Source organism: Artemia franciscana, chromosome 21, assembly GCF_032884065.1.
Source record: "Artemia franciscana chromosome 21, ASM3288406v1, whole genome shotgun sequence".
In the NCBI taxonomy this organism is placed as follows: domain Eukaryota; kingdom Metazoa; phylum Arthropoda; class Branchiopoda; order Anostraca; family Artemiidae; genus Artemia; species Artemia franciscana.
The window spans coordinates 31,014,713-31,041,405 of record NC_088883.1 but is presented as its reverse complement, the minus strand read 5'-3'; the positions used below and the strand labels follow the sequence as shown (position 1 = coordinate 31,041,405).

The 26,693-nt window shown below is 33.6% G+C and overlaps 1 protein-coding gene across 3 annotated transcripts in view; it reads left to right on the top strand.

Moving 5' to 3' along the window:
* LOC136040875 (glucose-6-phosphate 1-dehydrogenase-like) overlaps positions 1 to 26,693 on the top strand; it is an 80,679-nt gene that overhangs the window by 34,669 nt on the left and 19,317 nt on the right. For all 3 annotated transcript variants that reach the window (XM_065725271.1, XM_065725272.1, XM_065725273.1), the window contains exons 5-6: positions 7,583 to 7,959; positions 16,617 to 16,836. In XM_065725271.1, coding sequence (XP_065581343.1) covers positions 7,583 to 7,959; positions 16,617 to 16,836 — 597 coding nt within the window. The remainder of the gene's footprint in view (positions 1 to 7,582; positions 7,960 to 16,616; positions 16,837 to 26,693) is intronic.

The window sequence follows — 26,693 nt, the reverse complement described above, 5'->3', positions numbered from 1 at the left end:
AAACGTGGGAATGTGATTCGATCCTACTTTCTAGAGCTATAACGAAAGAAAGGCTAAGGTGGCCAGGTAATGTTTAAGGGATGAAGGATGGCAAATTGCCAAAGATTGTGCTGCCAGACCGTGCATCTGAATCCAAGAGAACAGTGGGTCTCCTCTGAAGGGGGTAGGAAAAAAGAAAGGATTTAAGGGAAAATATAACTGGAATTAAAGAGTGAACTGTTGAATTGAATAGGATGGAGGAGGGGCGTGCACAATGTATTAGTCTTAGACAGCTGGGTGTACTATTAGCAACAGAACATCAGTTACCTCATAAGCACAAACAAGATAGATACGACTTTTACGCTTAGCACCATTACTACTAACAATTCATTGGAGTGACCAACAAAGTCAGTGACCAACAAAGCTGAGAACTTTCTTTCTCCTCACTCTATTCAGAGTTTTAACCGTCAATGAAGTTGCCGTCAATGTTTAACCGTCAATATGAATGTCAATGTTTAACCGTCAATGTTTTTTTATAGCGACGAAGACCACACTGCCTTTCCATAACAAACAAATACAACGTAGAGACAATAGGGAAATTTTTTTTCTCAAGACAATGGAAATTATTTATGTAGATATTTCGGCCCTATGTCCAAGGGCCGTCTTCAGCACAATACAAGAATAAGAGAGAAACTATATATATATATAAAAGAACTTACATCAAATTGTGAGAATTAAAAACTGAATAGTTAAAAACACTTATTAAAATATTTTTTTTTTATAAAATATCCTCCTGTGGCAGATATAGTTTCCTCTCTAGAGTCCGCTTTGCATAAACACTATCCTTCTGTCTCTAACCCGGATGAAGTTAGATCTGGTCTAATAAATATCCTCTATAATAGCCAAAAAAAGTTTAAGCCTCCTACCAATTCCACACCGGAAAATTTGCATGACATAAAAATACTATCTAATCTCCGAAAAGATCCTTCTATTATAATAACTAAAGCAGACAAAAGCAATTCACTTGTTGTCATGAATACAACAGACTATGACAACAAAATTCTTTCGCATTTAAATGACACAATTACATATCAAACAATAACTCATGATCCTACTGATCAGTTCACTAATAATATTATAAATGAATTAAAGCAGGTAAAACAAAATGGTAAAATCACCCCACAACTATACAATAAATTTTTTCCCCGTGGTAGTTTCTGTCCTAAACTCTACGGTTTACCAAAAATACATAAACAGGGTATTCCCTTAAGACCTATTGTAGCTTGTACTAAAGCTCCCGCTGCCAATATTGGAAAATGGCTTTGTGCAGCTTTCAAACCTTTATTGTATTCTCAAAATTCCTATATTCATAACTCGACAGATTTGGTTAAAAAACTTAGCAACACAAGTATTTCAGAAAACACAATAGTTAGTAGTTTCGACATTGTTTCCATGTATACAAATATAGATGTAACTATTTCAGAGGAATTATTCAAAAACAAAATAGAAGAAAATTACCACTTGATTGAGACTTCAGCGACAGGAATTGATTGTGAAGTTTTAATGACTCTTGTTAAAATTTGTAATAAGTTTTCTATGTATTTTCAATTTCGCGATTCTTTTTATCAGCAAAAAAATGGGTTACCCATGGGGGCACCTTTATCCGGGCTACTAGCAAATATTTTCGTCGATAATCTTGAGAATTGGGCATTGAATTCTTATTTTCTAAAACATGTCTATTGGGGTCGTTATATGGATGACGTAATTTCACTTTGGAATTATGGGGAAGCTGAACTTCGGGGCTTCTTAGATCATCTTAACACTTATGACCGAAATTTGCAGTTCACCCTTGAAGTTGAAATTGAAAATAAACTACCGTTTTTAGATGTATTAATTATTCGTAATGCTGATGAACTTGATTTTACTATATATCGAAAGCCAACACAAAACAATAGATATCTTCACTTTAATTCAAATCACCCCCCACAAGTTAAAAGAGCAGTTGTAACTTCCCTCATTGATCGTGCCCTAAATATTTGCTCCAATTCATATATAAATGCAGAAATAAATTTTATCAGAGATATTCTTTTTGGTAATGGATACCCCATTCCTTTTGTAAATAAAATAATTAGCCGTAGAATAAAAAGACATTCTTGTAAAATCGAGGAAGATACTTCACAATGTGAGGCTACTGATAAGCCCTCAAATATTGTCTATCTTCAGTATATCCCAAAGATTACAACAAAATTAAAAAATATTTGCACAAAAAATAATCTGTTCGTAGTTTTTACTAATAATTTTAAAATCATCAATTTCTTAAATTCGGGTAAAGATAAGACCCCAGTTACTCGCCAAAGAGGGGTCTATCAAATACCCTGTGATTGCGGAAAATACTATGTCGGCAGGACCCATCAGAATCTAGACAAAAGGTTACAACAGCATAATAATGACATAGACAAGGCCTTAATTTCAAATGGTTCCAACAACTCCTTTGATTCTGCACTAGGTTGGCATATATTTAATAATCCATCCCACATGATACTTTTTGAAAAATCTTCACTCATTAGTAATGATTTGGGAATAAAACAGGTGGTTCGAAAATCAATTGAAATTAATCTCAAAATAATTAAAAATATTTCTTTGAACAGGGACTTGGGGGAATACTCACTAAATTCTTTATACTCAAATTTAATTAAAAATGATCTAACAAAATATTTTACTAAACCAATTTATAATAGTACTAAACCAACTACGAAAAGGCCTTTGAGACAGGCTGCTAAACAAGCAAGATTAGCTTTGAGAAATTTCATCTAATCATTTTATTCTCTTTAGTTTGAATGAGTTTATATTTCTTCATTTCATTCTTTTCGCCAGTCCTGGTTGAACTTCGCTGAAGTAAGGATGCTAGGGCTATTTTTAAAAAAAATATTTTAATAAGTGTTTTTAACTATTCAGTTTTTAATTCTCACAATTTGATATAAGTTCTTTTATATATATATAGTTATTCTCTTATTCTTGTATTGTGCTGAAGACGGCCCTTGGACATAGGGCCGAAATATCTACATAAATAATTTCCATTGTCTTGAGAAATAAAAATTTCCCTATTGTCTCTACGTTGTATTTGTATGTTTTTTATGTTTCCTTATTACGTCTTCGCACCCCGTTAGTCCGGCTTTTCGTTTGGCCCTCTTCTGGATTCAAAAAATATGTAATGAGTCAACCAACTCCAAGAATGGTTCTGGCTAAAAGTAGCTTTTTTTGCATGGATAAAATTTCGGCAAATAATTTTTTAATAGTTATTTAGAATAAATAGTAAATTTGATTCAGACCAGATTTAGACCAATAATTAGACCAGAAAAGGAAGATATGGTCTCCTCTAATCTTCTTGTACGTACTAGTAGGAAGACTAGGAAAGGTAGTCGTTGCCAATATTAATCTTCTTGTGTATAATATAAATTATACACTATTTTAAATTATACACTATTTTATTTTATTATTATATATATATATATATATATATATATATATATATATATATATATATATATATTAATTATATATATATATATATATATATATATATATATATATATATATATATATATATATATATATATATATACATATATATACATATATATATATATATATATATATATATATATATATATATATATATACATACATATATATACATATATATACAATATATATATATATATATATATATATATATATATATATATATTATATATATATATATATATATATATACAACAAAAATTATATAATATATAATATTGTGAGTAATTATGTAAAAATATATCCAAATATTATTGCATTTGATAGAAAATATGGTTTTCTTCATTAATAGTATTTCGGGAAGTAATCTTATGGCTGCATAATTATTTAGAATAAAAGCTCTGGCTAAAAATAACGTTTTCTTGCGTTAATGATATTTTGGCAAATAACTTTCCGATAGTTTTTTAGAATTAGTAGTAAATTTGATTCAGGTTTCAACATGTTTATGATTTTAATTCTAGATTGCCATTCCACAATTTTAGTTAAGGTTTCGTTTGGTCTCATATGGATTGTCGGAAACGGGCAAGGAGCTAATAAATTCAAATATTATTCGTTTTGTTAAAATATAACTTTTTTCTATTAATAGTGTGTCGGCAAGTAATCTTCTGATAGTTATTAAATAAAAAAAAACTAGTTTTTTCAACTGAAAGTAAGGAGCGACATTAAAACTTAAAACGAACAGAAATTACTCCGTATATGAAATGGGTTGTCCCCTCCGCAGTCCCTCGCTCTTTACGCTAAAGTTTGACTCTTTACCACAATTCTACTTTTTAAAACAATTAAAAACTTTAGCGTAAAGAGCGTGGGACTGCGGAGGGGACAACCCATTTCATATACGGAGTAATTTCTGTTCGTTTTAAGTTTTAATGTCGCTCCTTACTTTCAGTTGAAAAAACTAGTTTTTTTTATTTAATTTCTGAACGTTTTTGAGTTAATGCATGTTTGATTTTGGCTCTCCGCACATAAATTATTGAAATGAAATTAGTATATTAATTTTTTTTTTGGCTAAATGGCTTTCTCTTAGTTTTGATCAGACGATTTTGAGAAATAAGGGGTGGGGAAGGAGGCCTAGCTGCCCTCCAATTTTTCGGTTACTTAAAAAGGCTACTAAAACTTTTAATATTCAACGAACGTTTTTATTAGTAAAAAATATACGTAACTTAAGAATTAACTTACATAACAAACTTTTATATTCTTATATTTTTATTATGTGTACGAGGGGGTTTGTACCCTCGTTAATACCTCGCTCTTTACACTAAATCGTAAGTTTTGTCCCAATTCTTTAAGAATGACCCCTGAATCAAAAAGGCCGTAGAATAAATAGTTGAAATCACTAAAAATATTTTAGCATAAAGAGCGAGGTATTTATCTCCTCCTAAATACCTCGCTCTTTATGCTAAAGTATTTTTAGAACCCCTCATATGCGTAATAATCTCTGTTCGTTTTAAATTTCAATGCTATTCCTTACTTTCATTTGAAAAAACGTTTTCATATTTTTTTTTCATTGTTTTTTTTATAGTAATGCTAGAAAATCCTGCGCCCTTTCATTGAATTTTTCTTCCCCCATGACATATTCCTCAAAGGAAAGATCCTCCCACAAAGCCCTCTCCCATCAACCCCACCCCAAACCAAAAAATCCCCATGAAAACGTCTGTACACTTCCCAATAACCATTACTATATGTAAACACTGGTCAAAGTTTGTAACTTGCAGCCCCTCCCTCAGGGATTGTGGGGGAGTAAGTCATTCCCAAAGACATAGTTATTATGGTTTTCGACTATGCTGAACAAAATGGCTATCTTAAAATTTTAATCTGTTGACTTTTGGAAAAAAATGAGCATGGAAGGGGGCCTATTTGCCCTCCAATTTTTTGGTCACTTAAAAAGGGCACTAGAACTTTTCATTTCCAATGGAATGAGCCCTCTCGCGACATTCTAGGACCACTTGGTCGATAAGATGACCCCTGGGAAAAAAAAACAAACAAACAAATAAACACGCACCCGTGATTTGTCTTCTGGCAAAAAATACAAAATTCCACATTTTTTAGATAGGAGCTTGAAATTTTTGCTATAGAGTTTTCTGATATACCGAATGCGATAGTGTGATTTTCGTTAAGATTCTATGACTTTTAGGGGATGTTTCCCCCTTTTTTCCAAAATAGGGCAAATTTTCTCAGGCTCGTAACTTTTGATGACAAAGACTAAATTAATTGAAACTTATATATTTAGAATCAGCGTAAAAATTCGATTCTTTTGATGTATCTTTTAGCATCAAAATTCCATTTTTTAGAGTTTCGTTTACTATTGAGCCGGGTCGCCCCTTACTACAGTTCCTTACCACGAACTGTTTGAAAAGAAAATAATTCGGTATTTCGGGGCTTCTGACATTATTACTGCTTTGCGGAAGTTAGGCTCAAAATTGAAAAAAGATTATATTTTTTCTCTGGGCCCCTTCCACCTCTTAGTTCGTTTATTTTCCCGTTAGTTTTCACCTGTTTTCGCTTTATAGTTGTGTTATCTCTTAGCAGTTCTTTCGTTAGTTGAGTTATGGCTGTGGTATATATGTTTTATCGCTCGTATAGTTGTGTTATTTTCAAATTATACTCCATAATAGAGAGGCTCCGAACACCCAGCATTGTTTATTAAGCTCTTAATTTGACGTTTTTTTCTAACGTGACCAGATTCGTCCTGCGACCTTTTCATTGAATTTTTTTCCCCCATGGCATATATCTCCAAGGAAAGATCCTCCCACATAGCCCCCTCCCTCAACCCTGCCCCCAAAACCAAAAAAATCCCCCTGAAAACGTCTGTACACTTCCCAATAACCATTATTATATGTAAACACTGGTTGAAGTTTGTAACTTGCAACCCCTCCCCCAGGGACTGTGGGGGAGTAAGTCATCCCCAAAAACATAGTTATTATGATTTTCGACTATGCTAAACAAAATGGCTATCTCAAAATTTTGATCCGTTGACTTTGGGAAAAAATGAGCGTGGGAGGGGGCCTAGATGCCCTCCAATTTTTTTGGTCACTTAAAAAGGGCACTAGAACTTTTCATTTCCGTTAGAATGAGCCCTTTTGCGACATTCTAGGACCACTTGGTCGATACGATGACCCCTGGAAAAAAAAAAAAAAAAAAAAAAAAAAAACAAACAAATAAACACGCACCCGTGATTTGTCTTCTGGCAAAAAATGCAAAATTCCACATTTTTGTAGATAGGAGCTTGAAACTTCTACAGTAGGGTTCTCTGATACGCTGAATCTGATGGTGTCATTTTCGTTAAGATCCTACGACTTTTAGGGGGTGTTTCCCCCTATTTTCCTAAATAACGCAAATTTTCTCAGGCTCGTAACTTTTGATGGCTAAGACTAAACTTGATGAAACTTATATATTTAAAATCAGCATTAAAATGCGATTCTTTTGATGTAGCTATTGATATCAAAATTCAATTTTTTAGAGTTTTGGTTACTATTGAGCCGGATCGCTCCTTACTACAGTTCGTTACCACGAACTGTTTGATTTAGAATAAAAGCAAATTCAATATAGACTTTAAAATGTTGTTTAAGATGTTTACTCTAGATTTCCATTCCACAGATTTAGTTTATATTTTTTTAACGCTCATCTGGATTGTTAAGAATGGGCAAAAACCCAATAAGTTCATATATTATTGTGGTTGTTTTTTTTGCAGTAATAATATCTCGGTAAATAATCCTATCAATATATAATATAAGCCCAAACATAAATGTAAATTTAAATATAATCCTAAAAAAGTAAATAAAATATAATATATATTGAATATATGTACATACATAATCCTAACTAAAATTATTTGCTTGCTCTCAACAGGACCAGACGTTCTTCCACCTCTCCTGGCGCCTGAAACCCGTAAAGTATAACAACCAGTATAGTTATACTCAAGTATGGTACAGTTATTTGGATTCAATAGTAAATTTGATCAAGGCTGTAACGTGTAGATAATAGAACTCTCTTGTTGATATTCAACTTCTTTTAATTTAAATAGGTGAAACCCGAAGAAGAACAACGTTACGATGAATTCTGGACTCGGAATTCGTATTTTCACGGCAATTATGATAGTCGCCACGACTTCGAGATACTTGATCAGGAGATCCGAAGACTTGCGGCGTGCCGCGAGGCAAACCGCATTTTTTATCTGGCACTTCCTCCGTCCGTCTTCGAAGTTGTCACATCGAGCATTCAAACTGCTTGTATGGCAGATCGGGGCTGGACAAGGATTATTATTGAAAAGCCGTTTGGAAGAGATTTGGAATCATCAGCGAAACTTTCAAATCATCTGGGATCGCTTTTTAAGGAAGAGCAAATTTATAGGATTGATCACTACCTCGGGAAAGAAATGGTCCAGAATTTGATGATTCTCAGGTAATTCCCTTTGACCTCTACATCATATTTAAATTTAATTAAGCCCCCTAATTTCGACACTCCTCACAACTGAATAAATCTCCCGGGAAATTACTTTCAATGTTTATTGATTTTTTTTCTTTTTATTATTGACAGTCCCACTTTGTTGGTGTTTAGATCTTAGACGGATTGTCTCAGTTTTAATATCAGAAACAACCGAAAGAATACTACTCTAAGAAATTCAAATATTGGGCTATTAATTATTAACTACTATCATTAGTATATTATTTTATATTAACTGCTATACTATTAGTAACTATTAAAGCTTAAATATTGATTACGATCCACAACATAAACATAAGAAGTAGAGTTACAAAGGAAAAAAAAAGAAATTAAGTCAAATAAACCAAAGCATTCAAAGAGGTGGACGATGAGAGCCTAACCGTAGGTAAGCCTCTTCTTTTAATTTTGAAACTGATTTTTATAAGACGCAAAAAAATCTTTGTTAAACATAAAATAGTTGAATAAAAATATAAATAAAAAATCTTTTTTGAATCCGATTTTTTATAAGACATAAAAAAAAATAAAAAAGCAGTACCAAACCTATGAACGGTCTTTCGACCTTCATACCACCAAAAACAACAAATACAATAATTAGGCAAAACCATAATTACTAAAACAAAGCAAAAACAATAAATACCAAAACAAGGCAAAAACAATAATTGATCCCCTAACTAAATTATAAAACTCGTATATATCGCGTATCTTGAATATTAAAGAGTGTACGTAAACCTGACAGGAAAAGAATCAAATCGTCGCTGTATGTTGAATAAATTCTAGCTAAGGCCTTGCGGGAACAACGGCCATGATTTGAGACGATTCAGGACATTATCTTGAAAAAAAATATACTAGGACAAATTTTATCACAGCCGTTGTGAAAACAAACTTCAAAATACTTTTAAACGTGTTTTAAAAAAAAGAAAATTAAATATGTTTTTTAAAAAAACTTTTAAATGTATTTTGGTATTGAACATAAGCCTCTGGTACCCTTCTGCCTCAAGGGGCTTCTTCCCGTATCCCTGGTTCAGGATACTGTTCATGAATAATGCGAGTACTGTTCAGAATACAATGTAGGTTTGAAATATTGAACAAACTAAGTGAAGATTTTTTCATTTTACATATGTAATTGAAGCTGCAAACAGGGGTGGATGTAGGGGGTGGTTTCTGGGGCACATTGCCTCCCTAGAAGCTCAAACATTCCTTTAATTATAGGGGTTGGGTAACTATGTTGGTGGAGTAATTACAGGGGCAATTACCATTTACTGATTGTATCTTAGTTATATCTTGATATATTAACTACAGTTCGCTATAATTAGCTGTAAGAATCTGTAATTAACTACAATTAATTAAAGCAGGCTTGAACTACAGTTTATTATTGTTATATGTAAATTTTGTTTTTTTTAACAAAATTAATTTTTTTTAGCAAAATTTTAATTTTTTTTTTATTGTAAATTAAATTCGCCATTAAGAGTCGCAAAAACATTTATTCATTGACTCACTGACACTCTTGGTAAAACCTAGAAAAAAGAAGCATTAGGCGCATGATAGTTCTTCTGGAATAAAAAAAAGCATGAAAACGGGTAACGAAAAATAGGAGAGAGGGGGATTTGGAATAGGCTAAAATACAAGGCAATTATATTTTAAACATGTGGGATTAAACAAAAATCTGAAGAGGCTTTGCATTTTTTTGGTAATGATTGGGGGGGGGGCAGGTCTGGATAAAATAACACATTTCGATTCAAATGTCGAAAGTGTTCCGTTTTCACCAAAGTTTGTCTAGTGGAGGATCCCCAAGATAAGAGAAAACTTGCCCTATGTGCATACACGTAAAGTATAGAAATGTGGTACGTTTTCATTTACCCAATCAAATTTAAACATGAACTTTCCAAAATATGTATGTTTTGAGACATAGGAACACATATAAATGTATGTGTCTATATATATATATATATATATATATATATATATATATATATATATATATATATATATATATATATATATAATATATGTATATATTTATACACATATATACTTATACATATATATATATATATATATATGTATATTATATATATATATATATATATATATATATATATATATATATATATATATATATATATATATATATATATATATATATATATATATATGTATATATTATAAATATTTTGTAATAGACTTGTCGTTAATTATTTTGTAACAGATGTTTTACAAGTGTACCAATAGCATTAGAGTATCATACACTGTTTTCACTTTCAACAATAGCGTGGCAAATTCATCTCATTCATTTTGTTAAGATGAGGAAACAAAAATTACTGAATTGAAACGTCTTTTGAAGATTAAATCTACCGTATATGTGTCTAAATCCGGTACTACAATTTGATTGTTCAAATCAATGCGCATTCCCTGTAGATTTTTTTAGTTGCATTTACCGCTGATGATAATCTTTCCCACTGTATCGATTGGTGAAATCTGTGAAATTACTAGGCGCTTCCTCTTTAATTCGTCCCTGTTCGAAATACACTTGGCAAAGCTTATATAATGCGAACAATCTCAGTCTCCCACTTGCCTGCAAATCCTGTGGACATGATCAGTCATAGAGTTTTGAATCGTTTCTGAGTCTCCAATTTCCTTCAAATAGCTCACAGAACTGATAGACTAATTGTTATACCTTCTGCTATATGTGCATCTACCATAGTTCTGCCACAAGATGGACGATAGACCATCACCAGCAAGTGAAATTAATCCTTTTTAAACAACTCTTAAAAAGCTATGCCAGCTTTACCTCTCACAGAGATTATCTTTCTTGATTTTACTCTTATTAGCCATGGTTGTCAAGTCTTCAATCACTTCCACAAAGCTGATAATTCAGATTTATAATTCAAAACTTCATTTCGTTTTGTAATAGAAATATATATAATTATTATATATGTAATAGATTATGTAATATATATAATATATTACAAATATGTAATATATATAATATATTACATATATATTATGTAATATATGTAATATATTATTATTTATTTAATAGAAATATATATAAATATATATAGAAATATATATATTCGTTTTGTATAGAAATATATATATATATATATTTCGTTTGTAATAGAAATATATATATAATTCTATTGAATTATAATTCAATAGAAACTTCGAAACTTCATTTCGAAGTTTCTATCAACAAACAAATCTATGAATAACAAATGGCTTTCTCGAAATTCCTATCCTTTCTACAAAACCTTTCTACAAAAATTTTATATACCCCAAGGGTATAACTTACAACCATTGCCCTAAGGGACCATGGGGGCGGGTTGTCATCCTCAAAGACATAATTTCCAGAGCTTTCAGCTATGTTGGACAAATTGACTATCTCAAAATTTTGTTTGGATGTGTTTGGGGAAATAATGGGTGTGGGAATGGAGTTGGTTACCCTCCAATTACTCTCGACTATTAAGAATGGCAATTCAACTAATCCATTTTCATCTGATGTAACGTAGTTCAAATCAGTGCCTAGAACTTTCCTTTTATAAAACTTCCTGATCTTCATCAACCTTTCATATCTCAATCCCCTTCTCTTTCAGCTAAAGCTTTACTTAAGCGCCGGTGAAAGCTTGTTAGATGTACCATGTTGGTAATTGCTATTTTTCGCTTTCCTATTGTCCTCCTAAAAGGCATGTGTTTTGAGCTTGGGTTTAGTGGGCAGCTTGGGTTTATGGGTTTAGTGGGCGCCGGTGAAAGCTTGTTCGATGTACCATTTTGGCAATTGCTATTTTTTGCTTTCCTATTGTCCTCTTAAAAGGCATGTGTTTCCAGCATGGGTTTATGGGTTTATGGGTTTAGTGCGAATTGAAGCCTCCACACACTAAGATAAGATTATTTTATTAATTTTTTTAAGATACTAAAGAAACTTTAAAAAACGCATCAAAAATATGAAATTGATATCTACTCCCTTACGATTCCTGGGAATATTTCGGGTTTACGCTGTTATTATGAAAGTAAAGAGTAACATTAAACCCCAAATGAGTAGAACTTATGAGTAGAACCTACCAAATGAGTAGATCCATATAGAAGGGGGACCCCCTTCCTCATCCACACCTCCACCTTATGGTCGCAGAAACTTCGGAGGGTGGTAATTAGATCATAAATTCAGAGTTTTAGTCTTTTTATTTTAGTCAAAAGTGATTGGAAACCAACCAGTCGGGGGGGGGGGGTATTTTCCAGTGGTGTATTTTTTTGGAAACATCTTTTGCAGAAGGGTATTTTCCGTGTTTGGGGGGTATTTTCTGCGGGGCTGGGGGGGGGGGGGTGTGAAATGAACATTTATACCTTCTAAATCTCGATATATTTGCAATTTTCATTAAATTCTGGCGTCTCCTCAAACCTTGAGGTTTATAATATTCAGAAAAACTGGTTGTTTTTGATTATTTTAGAAGGAAGTTATTTTTCCAATCGCCACTAAAAAAGATAAAAAAAAATACTTATTTTTTGGCTCAAAAATTTTCGTGGCGGATCATTCTTCGAGTGGGGGGGTGCATATTGCCCAATATAATACTTACCATGCTCTATTTTCAACTTTAATTACAACGTACACGAGTATTGCGACCACAATTTTGTTTAATTACGTGTGGTTTTTCGGATATGTGTTTGCAATTGGTTGGTCAAATCTTTCCGGACTTTGTCTGCGGTTATAATTATATGTTTTCATTATAGTTTACATTGAATTCTATAATTGTGGCTAATTAAAAGATCTTTATTGTCGCTTTGCCCTTCGTATGTTTCGATATTCCAGTTAGTTTTCTTTTGTTACTATCCTTCTAAATGATTATAATATTTTCCTATTCTTTGAACTGGTTGTATCACTACGAAAGCCTTGCTTTTTAGAAGACGAAAAAATGTTTTACTTATAATAATATTTACTTTTTTTTAGCAGAAATTAAGATACAATTTTTATTAAGTATTTTTTTAATTCTAGAACCTACTGCACGAGCTATACTTTCGTCGCACAGGTTAATAAAAATTAGGATTATTCTAGTACCCTTAATGGTTTTGACTATGAGTATTTTTTATTATATTATTATTGTATTATATTATCCTTTCTCATTAGGGGGTTTGTACCCCCCATTCCCCAAAATATTTGTCCGACTCGCAAAAACGTTACAAAAATGAATGTAAACAAATTTTTATGCGTTTTTTGAAGTTTTTTTTTTTTTTTTTGTAAAATCTTACCAAAAGTTATTTTGTAAACCCCCCTTAAAAATTATTTTTTTGATTTTAAACCTAAAATTTTTATTAAGTTTTTTTTTATTCAAGAAACCAGCGCACGAGCTATATTTTTGTCACACAGGTTAATAAAAATCAGGATTCTTCTCGTATCCTAGGATTCCAGGTTCTAATCAGTATCCTTAATGATTTTGACTTATTGATTTCAGTTGTTTTTATTTTTTATAGTTTTTTGCTTGGTAGCGAGTTCGGCTTTTTTTCTTTTATCCTGTGATAGTTGTTTGTCATAGAGTATTATCAAGTATTGTTTTTACCCCCCTCTTTCTTTTTTTATTTTTTACCATTAATCTTATAAAGTCTATCTTAGTTCTTGGACATGGATTTATTTTTTTAATGTCATATTTCTCTAATTTGTGTCTTATTTTTATTAACCATTTTTATGCTTGATGGATTTTTTAACTTTTGTATTGCTATCTTGGTCTTTTCTTTATTTTGCTTTCTTTTACTGGACGTATGAAGCGAATTCGGCTCTGTTAGAGCTTGTTATAATCTTTTGAAAATAAATATGATCTAAATATAAATAGCGAAGTTCAAGTTCATCCTTACGCTGAGGTAAGGATGCTGGGACTGTTTTGAAAAATTTTTCATTTTAGTTTTATTGATTTTATCCTGTTGTAAGTTTTTTCTTCTTATATATTTTTCTATTGCTGAAGACGACCCTTGGACATAGGGCCGAAATATTCATTCTATTTTGTTTCCCTCTGTCTTGAGATACTCCCTATTGTTCTTCTTGTTTTTGGTTTTTGAGAGGTTGATAATAGTCGTGGTTTACGAATGAATCGTATTCTGATACCTGCCTAGTGCAACATGTAGCTGAAATGTAAGGACAAGTGTATTCCTCTGGTTGGATTTACAATTTACTGAGTTAGTTGGTTTCTGTTAGTCAGAGGGAGTTCAAACTTTTTTCTTCTTCTTAATGCCTGAAGCCTGAAGGAAAGCGAGTGTTGCCTACAGTTTAAATAGATTTCATATAGTCAACAGTTCTCGCTAAAAGTTGATACATTTCATACATGGCTTGGTAAATATGCTCTGTTTTGTTTCACGGCTGGGAGATCAGCTTAACTCCAATTTAATTTATTAAAAAAAACTCTCTCTCTACAGAGTCATGGCACTGACCCGCGTTCAAACTAAATAACCTGCGACTTCAAGACTCAACCCCATGTCGTCACGGCCAAAAGGTTGCAAGTCTAGAGAGCTAACCACTCGCCTAGGACGGTTTGAATGACTCAACTGTCAAGTGTAGTTGTTAGGATTAACCGACCAGAATGAAGATTTGCAACAAATTATTCTAAAACTAGCCAAATAGCCTGTCAGACAACTGGTATACAACAAAGAAACAACCTTAGCGTATACTCTTTGCTGAGGACCAGAGAAAAATCCACTAACCAAATAACTCTCCCTCCAAATAACCTTCTAGAAAATTTCGACCTGATCCTCGAACCTTCATTTGTGATGTATTTAATCGAAAGTCTCACTTACTGACATAAACAAATCAAGCATGTGATAAGTTTGTTCTGCTTGATAAGTTGGGCTATGTTCAATTTTCAAGGGTAATTGTCATGATTAAACAGTGAGAACCACGATTTACGACCAATTATTTTGAAACTAACCAAAGAGACTATGACACGTCAAGCATGAAGTGTATACTATATAGTGCATACCTGTATAGTCTTCTGAGGAGTGGAGAAAAAGTATTTAGCCCCCTTCACCCAACTGCAATGTTAGCAAGTCCGCTAACCCCCCCCCCCCTTCCTAAAAGATCAACTTGATCCTTTGAACTTCAATTACCATGTAAATGAATTTAGAAGGTTGTTGCAATAGGAATTATTTTCTAATTATGATTTTAAGCTTAAATTTAATTGACTTTAAAATTAGATGTATTGAAATCAAATTGCGATTTTTTTTTGTTCCGACACTGTTTAATGCATTTGAGAAAAGGAGTAAAGGGTTGATGAGTTGAGGATTGAGGGTCAATTTTTTTTTGTAATGATAGCAGGGTATATGTTGTGTTGGTAGTTTAAAAAAGACCCTTCTAATATGAAGAGAAGATTTCCTTGTTGCTTTATTTACCCCTCCCCCCATAATATCATACCTTGGAATTCGAAGGTAATTTAGCATGTATTAATGTTTAAAATTTAAAAATCAATTTTATAATTTTAGAAGTTTCTTTTCTTTGCCATATGTACCTGATTTGGGAGAAAAGCTTAAGCGAATTTTGCGTAAATTTGGCATTGATGCATGTTTTGAATCGGTGAGACAAATAGGTAGTTTCCTTAATTCTGGGAAGGATTTAACAAGCCTCCTGAAATTTTTGTTTCGGCTTTAGCTGAACATATTTTCTTTCATTCTGAACATTTTGTATAGTTTGATGAGGCCACGGCTATTTCTGATGATAGAGGTTTTTGTCAGTGGGAAGCTATAGAAATAAACTAGAAATAGCTATAGAAATAGAATAGGTAAGCTATAGAAATAAGAAAAACATATGTTTGCTAATCTTTTAATAAACAGAGATACGGGAAATATAAATATTGACCCAATTTATAATATTCTTTTGAAGAATGAACCATTAGTTAAGAAGGGAATTAATATTTTACAAAATTACCAGTGGACTAGATTACCTACCAGACCAAGAAGAATTGCTTCAATATTAGCTAACAATAGGATTGTTTCGCAACAGAATAACTAACTTTATTTCCATTTTTATACTTTTTTACTCCGTTGCTTTGGTGTTCTCATCAAAGTAACTCTATTAGCTTCTGTGACCTACATGGATCAGTTGCGACAATTGTATTTTATTTTACTAATATTTGTGGTGGTTTAATTGTTTTTATTTATTTTAATTTTTTGGTTTCTTCGTTTTCTATCTTTGTTTCATCTGTACTGAAGACGCCTCGTTTACATACAGGTGAAATATCCGTGTTGTTTTAGTTTTTCATCTTTTCTTTCTACTTGCCACAGTCTCGTTTCATATTTTCTCTCTACTGGCCGCAGTCTCGTTTGTTGTTTTACTTGATTTTTTTTTTCTCTTTGTTTTTTTTTTTTCGTCATCGCTTGCCAGTTCGGCTCAACATCTTCCGTTTATAAATAATTACACAATTATTGCTCACTTGTAAAGATAATATATATATATATATATATATATATATATATATATATATATATATATATATATATATATATATATTATAACGATTTAATTTTGTTGCCATTAATCACTAGCTGAAAATTATCCCCGTTGATTTTGTTGTTGTTCGTCTTAATTTTTTCTTGTATGTCCTGAAATACCTCTTTTTTATAACTAATTTGTATGCTCCTGCTTATAGATTTGCCAACAGAATATTTGGTCCAACGTGGAATCGGGAGAGCATTAGTTCAGTCATCATATCATTCAAAGAGCCTTTTGGAACGCAAGGTCGTGGTGGCTACTTCGATGAATTCGGTATCATTCGAGATGTGATGCAAAACCATTTACTTCAGATTTTATGTTTGACTGCAATGGAGAAACCGGCATCTACTAGTCCAAATGATATACGAGATGAAAAGGTTTTCTTTTTTCTTATTAAACGTTTACTAAAATTAAATAACAATCACGAAAACGGTAAATGAAATGGATCATCAGGAGCTAAAATTGTAATCAAATGATTTTTCTCCGTCAGAAGTTAGTTAATAAGTTTATTCAAAGTCTGGAAAATTAATAAGTGTGAAAAATCGTAATTCATCTTGATCTTAAAACGTTCGCTAGACTAATCAACCGCTTTCCACAAAGACTTTCTTTTACATTTTAAAGAAACTATCTAACTTTCTAACTATCTAACTATATAACCTTTCAGAAATTTTCAGATGTGAACCTGAAAATTTATTGACCTGTCTTTACTATCTTTGTAAAGTATCAAAGAAACTGAGAAAGGGGAGGTTTACTCTAGCATAAAAAAGTATCCAAAAGGGTAATCTTTATTAAGATAGCAGAAGGTTATAACTAAATATTTGGATTTTTCGAATATCTGTATACGATTTTTTACTATTTTTTTTTGTCGTCGTATTTTTTGTCATTGGTATATTTTTTTTTTCATACGCACAAAACGCTTTTATTTTAGCCTTATATGCTTTTAAATATTTATATTTTTCAGAAAGTTTTTTAAGTCAAGCTTACACCTTTTTTGTAGGTTTTGATCATTCTAATCAATTTAAGAATAACTTGCTCATATGAAAAATCCTGGGAACATGGTTTCGAGTCCTGGTGTCGCTGGTTATTTTGTTTGGGACGGGAGTCAATGGTATGACTCCGTAAGGTCAGCCAGAGTCAACTCAGCTCGAAATGGGTACCTGGAGAAACTGGGTGAAGGTAAAAAGGAAGGGTGTGCGAAAGCAAAGGATAACTGCCCTCCCCCCATTGCACGTCCTGGCTGAAGGGCAATGAAATGGGAAAAACAGGGGAAACGTCCGATGATTGGCCCCCAACCACACATTGCACTCCTATTCGTAGATAACTTCGAAGACCACACTGCCTTTCCATGACGAAAGTAAAACAGTTCAGAATGGGGATGAATCCTTTGTTCGAAATATCCAGTTAAATAATTTTATATCTATTCACTGTCAATTAAAAGGTTTCATCCCTATTTTGAACTGTTTTACTTACTCCTATTCGAGGGTAGAAAATCAGGAGATCGGTGCTTGCGCTACGCAGACCATTGATCACCATGATTAAAAGTTTTGTTCTTTCATTTGAAAGAGTAGAAAAAAAACACAACAAAATGAAGACATATACTTTTAATACAAGGGAAAATCCACCAAAGTAACTCAAAATGACTTGCAATAGAAGTGACATTTGAAATCTGTGCCGTAAAATACTTATCAGATGCAGACGTTTCATATACAGGAATAGAGGACAATGCTACTACTACTACTAACAATTCACTGCAGCACCAAGTCGCATGAGGTTAACACAGCTACGCGCGCTCCTCCATCCCAATCTATTCAAAGCCTCTTTATTTCCACCTTCCCAGTAAGTTTTTTTCCCTTGAACCTTGCCTTACGACATCCTCCCGCCCCAATCGGGGACGAACTGCTTTTCATTTGTCCGTTGACGGCTGGCTGACAAGGACGATCTTTGGCAATCTGTCATTCTTCATTCGCAGAACGTGTCCTAGATATCCCAAGATCATTATCTTTCTCATTATAGGATGGCAATGGGTCTTTGGTGTCATATTGATCCAACACAAACGAATTTCGCTTATTAAATGGCAATCGCAAAAGAAAGCTTAAATTTTCGCAAAATTAACGAGTAACCAGGAGCTTCTAATTTCCTACTATATGCTGTACCAAGGTATCTTAACTTGGTGCTTGGAAACGCCCTTCCATTTGCTACAGTCACATGCCTTTTTGTGCCTGAAAACAGTTGGATGTAGGAATAGATGGTTTAAAAACTGAGAATACAGTTCTAAAAGAAAAGAAGATTTGTTTTTTTAATCTCTTTTTCTTTTTCACGGACCTAAGTCCGTGAAAAAATATTTGACCCTGGATCAAAGCCATACTCAGGGGGGTGTTTTTTTTATATAACCCCCCTTTCCCCTAAAAAAAATCTTTTGTACACCCCCCCCCCCACCTCCCCTGAAAAAAAATAGTAGAATATATATCTGGAGCCAGGATATATTTTCTAAGATTTTTTCATTGACGAGTTTTGAATTTCATTGGGATCGGATAAGGGATCTAGAGATCTAGGAACCTTTCCGGGATCTAAGAAGGGAAAATCAACTGTCACCTGAATCTAAATTTGTTCTAAGTAAAATTTCGTCTACCTTGCTTAAACCCTATTCACAATAAGATTTTATTAATATCTGGAATTATCTAGCAATATATAGAGCCAATCAGAACCTTACATATCAATTTTTCAGCCAATTAGAAAATTCCATATAAAATTTGATTGGCTAGAAAATTTATTCTTGTTATGGTTTAGTTCCATTGGCCATTTAGTGCTAAAATACCTTCCACTGAAAGGACAATTGATGCTTCAGTTTCAGACCTAGCCATTCACAGAACCAGAGTTATTACGTTACTTCGACTTTTGCTTAGAGAGTGAACTAAAATGCTCAAGAATAAGAAAACGTTTCCCATTTTTTCGTGTTTTTCATGAATTTTCGACGTATTTTTTAATTAAAAAGGCCAAAGTAAATTTAGTGAATTTAATTTGGTGGATGGATAAAACTGAGTTTCAGCTATCGATTGTAGCAAAATCATGGCCCAGCGTTTGAAGATTAAACTGTAGGACTACGAAAAACAACATACCAAAAACTTGCATGGGAAGCGTAAACTTGTACTTAATTTAATGTTGATTTTTAATTAAACTAATTTTGCCTTTAATAAGTGCGCGTCAGGGTTTCGCATACCTGGGAGTGCAAAAACACCAACATTTTTCAAAATAACATTAAGGGAATTTTCTCCTACATTTTTGTTCCATGTTCCAGAGTAATCTCCAGCAAATTAAGTGTTTTCAAATCGAAAATAGGTTTCATTTATAAAAGTTCTATGTATTATACTGCAAAATGCAGTGCATTTTGGACCGCAGGTAAGAATTCTAATTCCCATTAATAGTTTCCTAAAGCCCCCTCCCCCTTTTCTATAGAAAACAGTTGTTTACATGAATGTAAAAACAGGATCGAAACAGTATAGCCACACATTAAGGAAACTTGTCTCTTTTCTGCTGGAAAGAAAAAAAAGGCCAATAGCAATGTTTTGCTGGACATAGGGATGTCAATCGATCAATCAATGCTGCAAAACATTGCAACAGCCATGTAGCCTACATTGGAATATATTTGGGAAAGCTTGAATCATATATTTATAATACATTAAAAGCTTGTAATTTTTTTTTAGCATACAAAACAAATATATATATATATATATATATATATATATAATATAATAAAAGCCAATATATATAAAAGCCAAGACAGTCTCTGTGAGAGGCAAAGGTGGCGTAACTTTTTCAGAGTTGTATAAGGTTATTCTTTTCACTTGTTGATGATAGTCTATCATCAATCAAAATCAACGAAATCAAAAGAGAAAGACCTAAGATCTAATCAAAAGCCCTAAGACATATTTCCATACCATTGGCTTTAGCTGTTCGCATTCATTTGGAATCATCTTCAATTTTGCATGACGTTATACATACCAAAAATCTTCTTACTCAACTTTTCCTCCGTCGTTAGAAACTTTAAGGTGGGTTGGCGCAGCGGTCAAAGCGCTAGGCTAAGGGTGTTGTCCCCATTGGTTCCACATCTGGCCGTTGGTTCGAGTGCATACCTAACGAACTTTTCAGTTACCATAGTGAATTGGTAGTAAGCTCTTAACGACTTTATGGGTTTTGTAATCTGTGTGATTTCCTTGTTTGGAATGCATTTTTTGTATATATACTAATTATTTTGTTCTGTATAAGTGGATTGGTTTTGATGCTTTGGTGTTTCTGCTGATGACGATCACTGGATGTTTGGTCGAAATGCCTAGACTTTTTGTGCCTAGTTTCACTGCCAGGTGGATGGATCTATCACAATTTGAACGTTTATTTACTTGTCATTTCATTCCTCAAAAAATTTCATTAAAAAATTGTTATTACATTCGTAAAAGCGTGGCAGGAAGATAGTATAAACATTTTTGGATTAGTGTTGGATCAAAAAGGATATACTGCTCAGTAGCGGCTTCCCCCAGGCCGCTCAGTGTTTCCCCAGGTGGCGACAGGGGATGGCCCTAATGATATGTAGGATACCTCCATAAGAGGCACGGACCAAGGGGGACCTTTTCCCTGGGATCCATATTAGAAATTGGAGCACCCTCACTCGGGGCCGTAAATACAGGTAGAGGAGGCAGAAGACCCCTCAAATGCACACTCAGCAGGGTCCACTCGTTTATGCGCCCTTCTCGTGAGTTACAAACCTTCTCCTAGGAATGATTTAGGTTGCATGGTGACGCAGTACACCATCGTGGGAGGATTTCCTATAAGAGGACAACTGTGGCAGGGTGTAAGGTCCAGATTTATGGACAACTGCCTCTGCAAAGGGCTGCCTAGACCCTTTCAGGGTATCTGAAAGATTGGGCACCTTGCGGTAAACTCTATTCCTGCTTTAGAAATGGCGCCCCTCGAGGAATCTATAGCCTAATAAATGACAAGGCATTCGCACGGGATTCTGATTAATGGATAATTCTTCTGGGCTTGGTCTGTTTTTGGCGCGCGTTTTCGGGCTGAAAAACCTCTTCCTAGCTAATTTGTCTACAATGTGCTGCCTCACCGTAGTAGCATAATTTTTGAAGGCATGAATATGTAATAAGTCGGAGGTAATTGGTTTGAGATTGCCTGTGCAGGATTTCGACACTTATCGACAGAAGAGCACCGCCAAGTGTTGAAAACAATGTTGTGATCAAGACGGGCTCAGGATTGCACAAAGCCCCTACACAAAGAGATCCCAGGGACTTCTGGCTTTCTGGTTCTAAACTGTCTCAAGTACTTTGGTGTAGGCGATATAATGGTCCCCGTACTGCACTAGTATCTGGGCCCATTGCTTTTCTTGAGGCCAAAATAAATTCAATGATTTAAAGAACATGAAAACTGGAACTTGGAATGTTACGACGTTAAAAAATAACTATCCTGCCGACATTTTGACTGACGAATCTAGACGATTTGAACTAGATTTATTAGGAATTTCAGAAACTCATATCCCAGGGTAGGAAGCATGAAATTAGGTGATACAGAATTTATTTACTCAGACAGGAAAAATGGGGCACATAGACAGGGAGTAGGGCTCATGATGAAAAATGAAGCTGCTAAGTCTTGTTTTGGCTGGGAATGTATTGACAATAGAATACTAATCGCTCATTTTATGACTAAAAAGTTCAGGGTATGAGTTGTAGTGGTATATTTTTGTGTTGAACCGACTGATGGAGATACTAGTGACTCATATGACTTCTACTTTTACAGTATCGAATGGACAGGGTCCCAGGCAGAAATATGGTGTTTGTATTAGGATATTTTAACGAATTAGTCGGTAGAAACAAGGATACATAGTACCCTAACCTAGGTAAATTTGGTGTAGGGAAAGAAAACAGTAATGGATACAGACTGCTGCAATTTTGTAGGTATGATAATCTATTTCTAACCAATACGGTGTTTGGTCATAAAATGGCCCATGAGTTAACGTGATGTTCATGTGATGGTAAGATAGCAGGCCTTATTGATTGTGTTATTGCAAACGGAAAACTGGCATAATCTATACAAGATACTAGGGTTTTCAGGAGTGCCCTTATTTTTGGTTAAAGTAAATGTCACCATCTAGTAGTGTCTAGGGTCAATTTAAAGTTGAAATTCCGGAAGGGTAACTGCCTCCCGAAAAGGTATGATATTGGTAGACTCCAGGATGAGAATTTGAGAGAAACTTTCTAGGAACAGTTGAATATTAAGCTAGAGAGTTTGAAATTTGGGAATGTAAAAGATGTATGCAGCAGAGCTTTATGTTTAATTGAGAGGAGAAGGGTCTTGTACAGGAATTATCTGAGTGATAGATCATACAGAAACAAGAGGAATGTAAAGAAAGTGGAAAAAGCATTAAAATATGAACTAAGAATGTATAAATTGGATGCCATGGATAAACTTGCTGAGGACCTGGAAAATGCAGCTAGACGGCATAATAGTAAAATATTGTACTGGCATGTTAATAAATTGAGAGGGAGCAGTCATTTTGGACTTGTCCCAGTTAAAGATAGGAACGGGGATAACCGAGATAGAGTTGTAGGAAAAGATATAGATGAAAATGATAAAGTTTGTGTTACCTTGGATGAGAAGGAAGATTTGTTTTGTGAGAAAGAATTAGCGACACTACCAAAATAATTAAAAAATGATAAGGCCCCAGGTGCGGATAGTGTGGTAAATTAGTTTCTTAAATATGGTGGCTCTGAGGTTAGAAATAAGTTCCTGAAGATTATCAATGTGATTTTGAAAAACGGGAAGTACCTAGCGATTTTAGGAGAATCCTAACTAAACCATATAAGAAAGGTGATAAGAGTGAATTGGTAATTATCGAGGCATTAGCCTGATCTCTATAGGTAGCAAATCGCTTAGTAATATGATACTTTTTAGACTGAGAGATGCTGTAAACAAAGTTATAAGAGAAGAATAGTGCGGTTTTAGAAAGTGTAGAGGGTGTGTTTACCAAATTATCACTCTTAGGTTAATAATTCAGAAGTGCCTGACTTATCAAACACCTTTGGTCCTCAGTTTTATAGATTATGAGCAAGTGTTATATTCTGCTGGTAGAAATGCTTTAGCGAAGGTCTTATTCTTTTATGGTATACCAGACATTTACAGTAAAGTGCTACGTAAAAGAATAACACTGCCGCGGTTAAGGTAGGAAATGAGGTTAGTAGCTGGTATCGTATTAAATCAGGAGTTGAGCTGGGTTGTGTTCTATCCCCCTTTATGTGTATCATTCTGATAGGTTTTGTCTTAAGGAGCACAGGGAGGGTAATTGGAGAACACGAAAAGAAAATTGAGAGGAAAAAAAATTTCTGGACTTAGATTATGCTGATGATTTAAGCATCCTAGACGAAAGTGTGAGCAAAATTAATGAACTTTTAGAGGTTTTGCGAGTTCAGGATGGTAGAATAGGTTTGAAAATTAATTTTAAGAAGATTTAGTCACTATGGCTAGGAATAAGTAAAGATGAAAGGGTGACGTGGGGTAACGAAAAGATTTATCAGGTGGACAGCTTCACTTACCTTAGTAGTATTATTAGTAAAGTAGGTGGAGCAATGAAGATTTTAAAAGCAGAATAGCCAATACTCAGGGTGTTTTTTTTTTCACAATTAAAAAAAGTTTGGAAGAATAGGACGATAAGTCTGCAAACCAAGATTAAAATATTGGAAGCAACAGCGATGACAGTGGTCAAATATGTTTCTGAAAAAGGGGCGCTCCGAAAAGCGGATGAAGATCTCCAGGATGTTTTCCAGAGGAATTGCCTACAAATTGTTCTGGGTACCCGGCTGACTTACCTTATTTCAAACAGTAGGCTGTACGAAAATTTTGGTTCAACCCCCTTTTCTATTGCTATAATGAGAGAAAGGTCGAGAGGGCCAGGGCAGGTTCTGCGGATGAAGGGCGACAGATTGTCGAAGATTGTCCTTTTCTGCCAACTGTTTACGGCTAAACGGAAAGCAGGTCGTCCTTAGTTGGGGTGGGAGAATGTTATATAGAAAGATCCAAGGGAATTAGAAACTTCGTGGGAGGGTGTAAAGAGGGAGGCTTTGAATAGATTTTCATGAAGGAGGAACGTGCGTAGCTGTGTTGGTCTCGGACGGCTTGATTCTGCGGTGAGTTGTTAGTCGTAGTAGTGGTAGTAGTATTAGTAGTAGTAGTAGTAGTAGTAGTAGTATTATTATTATTATTATTATTATTATTATTAGTAGTAGTAGTAGTAGTAGTAAACATCTTCATTACATGTGTTCTGTCAAGAATAATTCTACCATTCCCCCTTCCCCTCAATTTATTTTCTTGGAAGCTGCTTTGTTTACTAAACTATAATCATAATTGTATGCGTATTTTTTTCACATTCTTTCATCTTTATTTTAATTTTTTTTTCTATAATATTTTTGTGTATAAAATTGACTAAAGAGCATTTAGCGGTTGCATAGCACGTGTGCTGCCGAGGTTAGCAATTATATTCATGGAGACCTTAAAAAAAATATATATATATAATATAAAAGGAGGGAAAAATTTGAAGTGATTAATTGTGTCAGATTAGGTTTTATCAAAATAGTATTATATTAACTATAATGATTATTGTTAATATAGTTTTGATTTTCATCTTTTTTTTGTTCGAATGTGGATATGTGGTAATCATAGCAACATCATTCCATTGCTTTCTAACACCCCAACGCTTCCAAATCTGAACAAAAACTCGTATCTTCGTAGATAGGGACTTAAAACCTCTGTACCAGAGTTTTCTAATATGCTGAATGGTTTTTTTTTTCAGAATCAATCCTCCTTTTTTTATACTGCTTTCGATGATTGATTTAAAAATTAATGAATTCTATTAGGAATTCTATTATTTTGTTATTATTAATTATTTAGAATTCTATTAGAAATTTGATTATATTACGAATCAAAATAAAAAGTAGATTCTTTTGATATATGTATTGTTATTAAAATGCTTTATTTTAGTTTCGGTTACTAATAACTCGAAGCGCTCCTTATTTAGTGTTCAGTAGAACAGACTGCATGATTCGCTGTGTCACATCCGTTTTTTTTTCTTTAGTTACTGATAAATAATAGAACTCTGTTGACAAGAACTATTGCCGAATTCTTTTCATAGAGTTAAATGACCTGTTGACACAAATCCGCCATTTCACGAACGGTGGACATTTCACACTTCGTTCAATCTACAATGCCAGAAGTAGAGGATTTAATTCCAGCAAAATTAATATTCAACGACTTTTTAGATCGCTGATTACAATTCTGAGGCTAATGCCAAACACAGTAAGTCAAAACAAAGCAAGTACCATTACTCTAACAGTGGACCTGTTGTACCTTAATGAAAATAGAAGTAGCGCAATCTGAATGGCTAGAGGCCCAAATCAGGACCATTGGGACTCCTAATTAAACCTGGGTTCTTCCTAGATTCTAATAACATTTTCACAGCTGGGATTTACGACCACCTTATGAAAAAATACCTTCACGAGTGTTTAGCTCGTTTCTAAATTCGAAAAAAAATCTGTCAAAAAGCTATACATGTATCTGGAATACCTGTGTCCAGTAAAATACCTATATTTTAAATAGATAAGAAAACATTGGTGAATTTCGCTTTCAATAGGATATGCCAGAGACCAATGTGAAACCATCCTCCAGCCTAGCCTCTTTAAACCTTTGCTTTTAGAATTGATGTAGAATTCATCCCACTGGGGATGAATTCATCTTTCAGTCATTTTTGGTCTCCAATCGATTGAAATGCCTCACATAACTGATAGGCTATTTGAATTACCCGTTCTCTATGACTATCTACCTTAGTTTTGCCTTAGGATGGATGATAGTCCCAATCAACACAAGTGGAATTAATCACTTTTTATGCCAGTTATGCCAGCTTTGCCTTTGACAGAATCTGTTTTGGCTTTTCTCGAATTAGCCATGGCTTGGCTCTCAAGTCTTCCATCAAGTTGATCAAATTCAAAAATCGACGGCAGGGATTAAACCACAAAAAAAGAAAATATTTCTTCTCTAATTTCTGGTAGAATAGATGTACTGTATTTGAGGTTTCAAATTTAGTTAATATTTAAGGATTTAGCTTTTTCTTTTTACTCCGGATTCATATTTTGCTAAAACTATTTCAGATTGTTTTGCTAATTCGTTTCTCTTTTTTTCTCTTAATGTT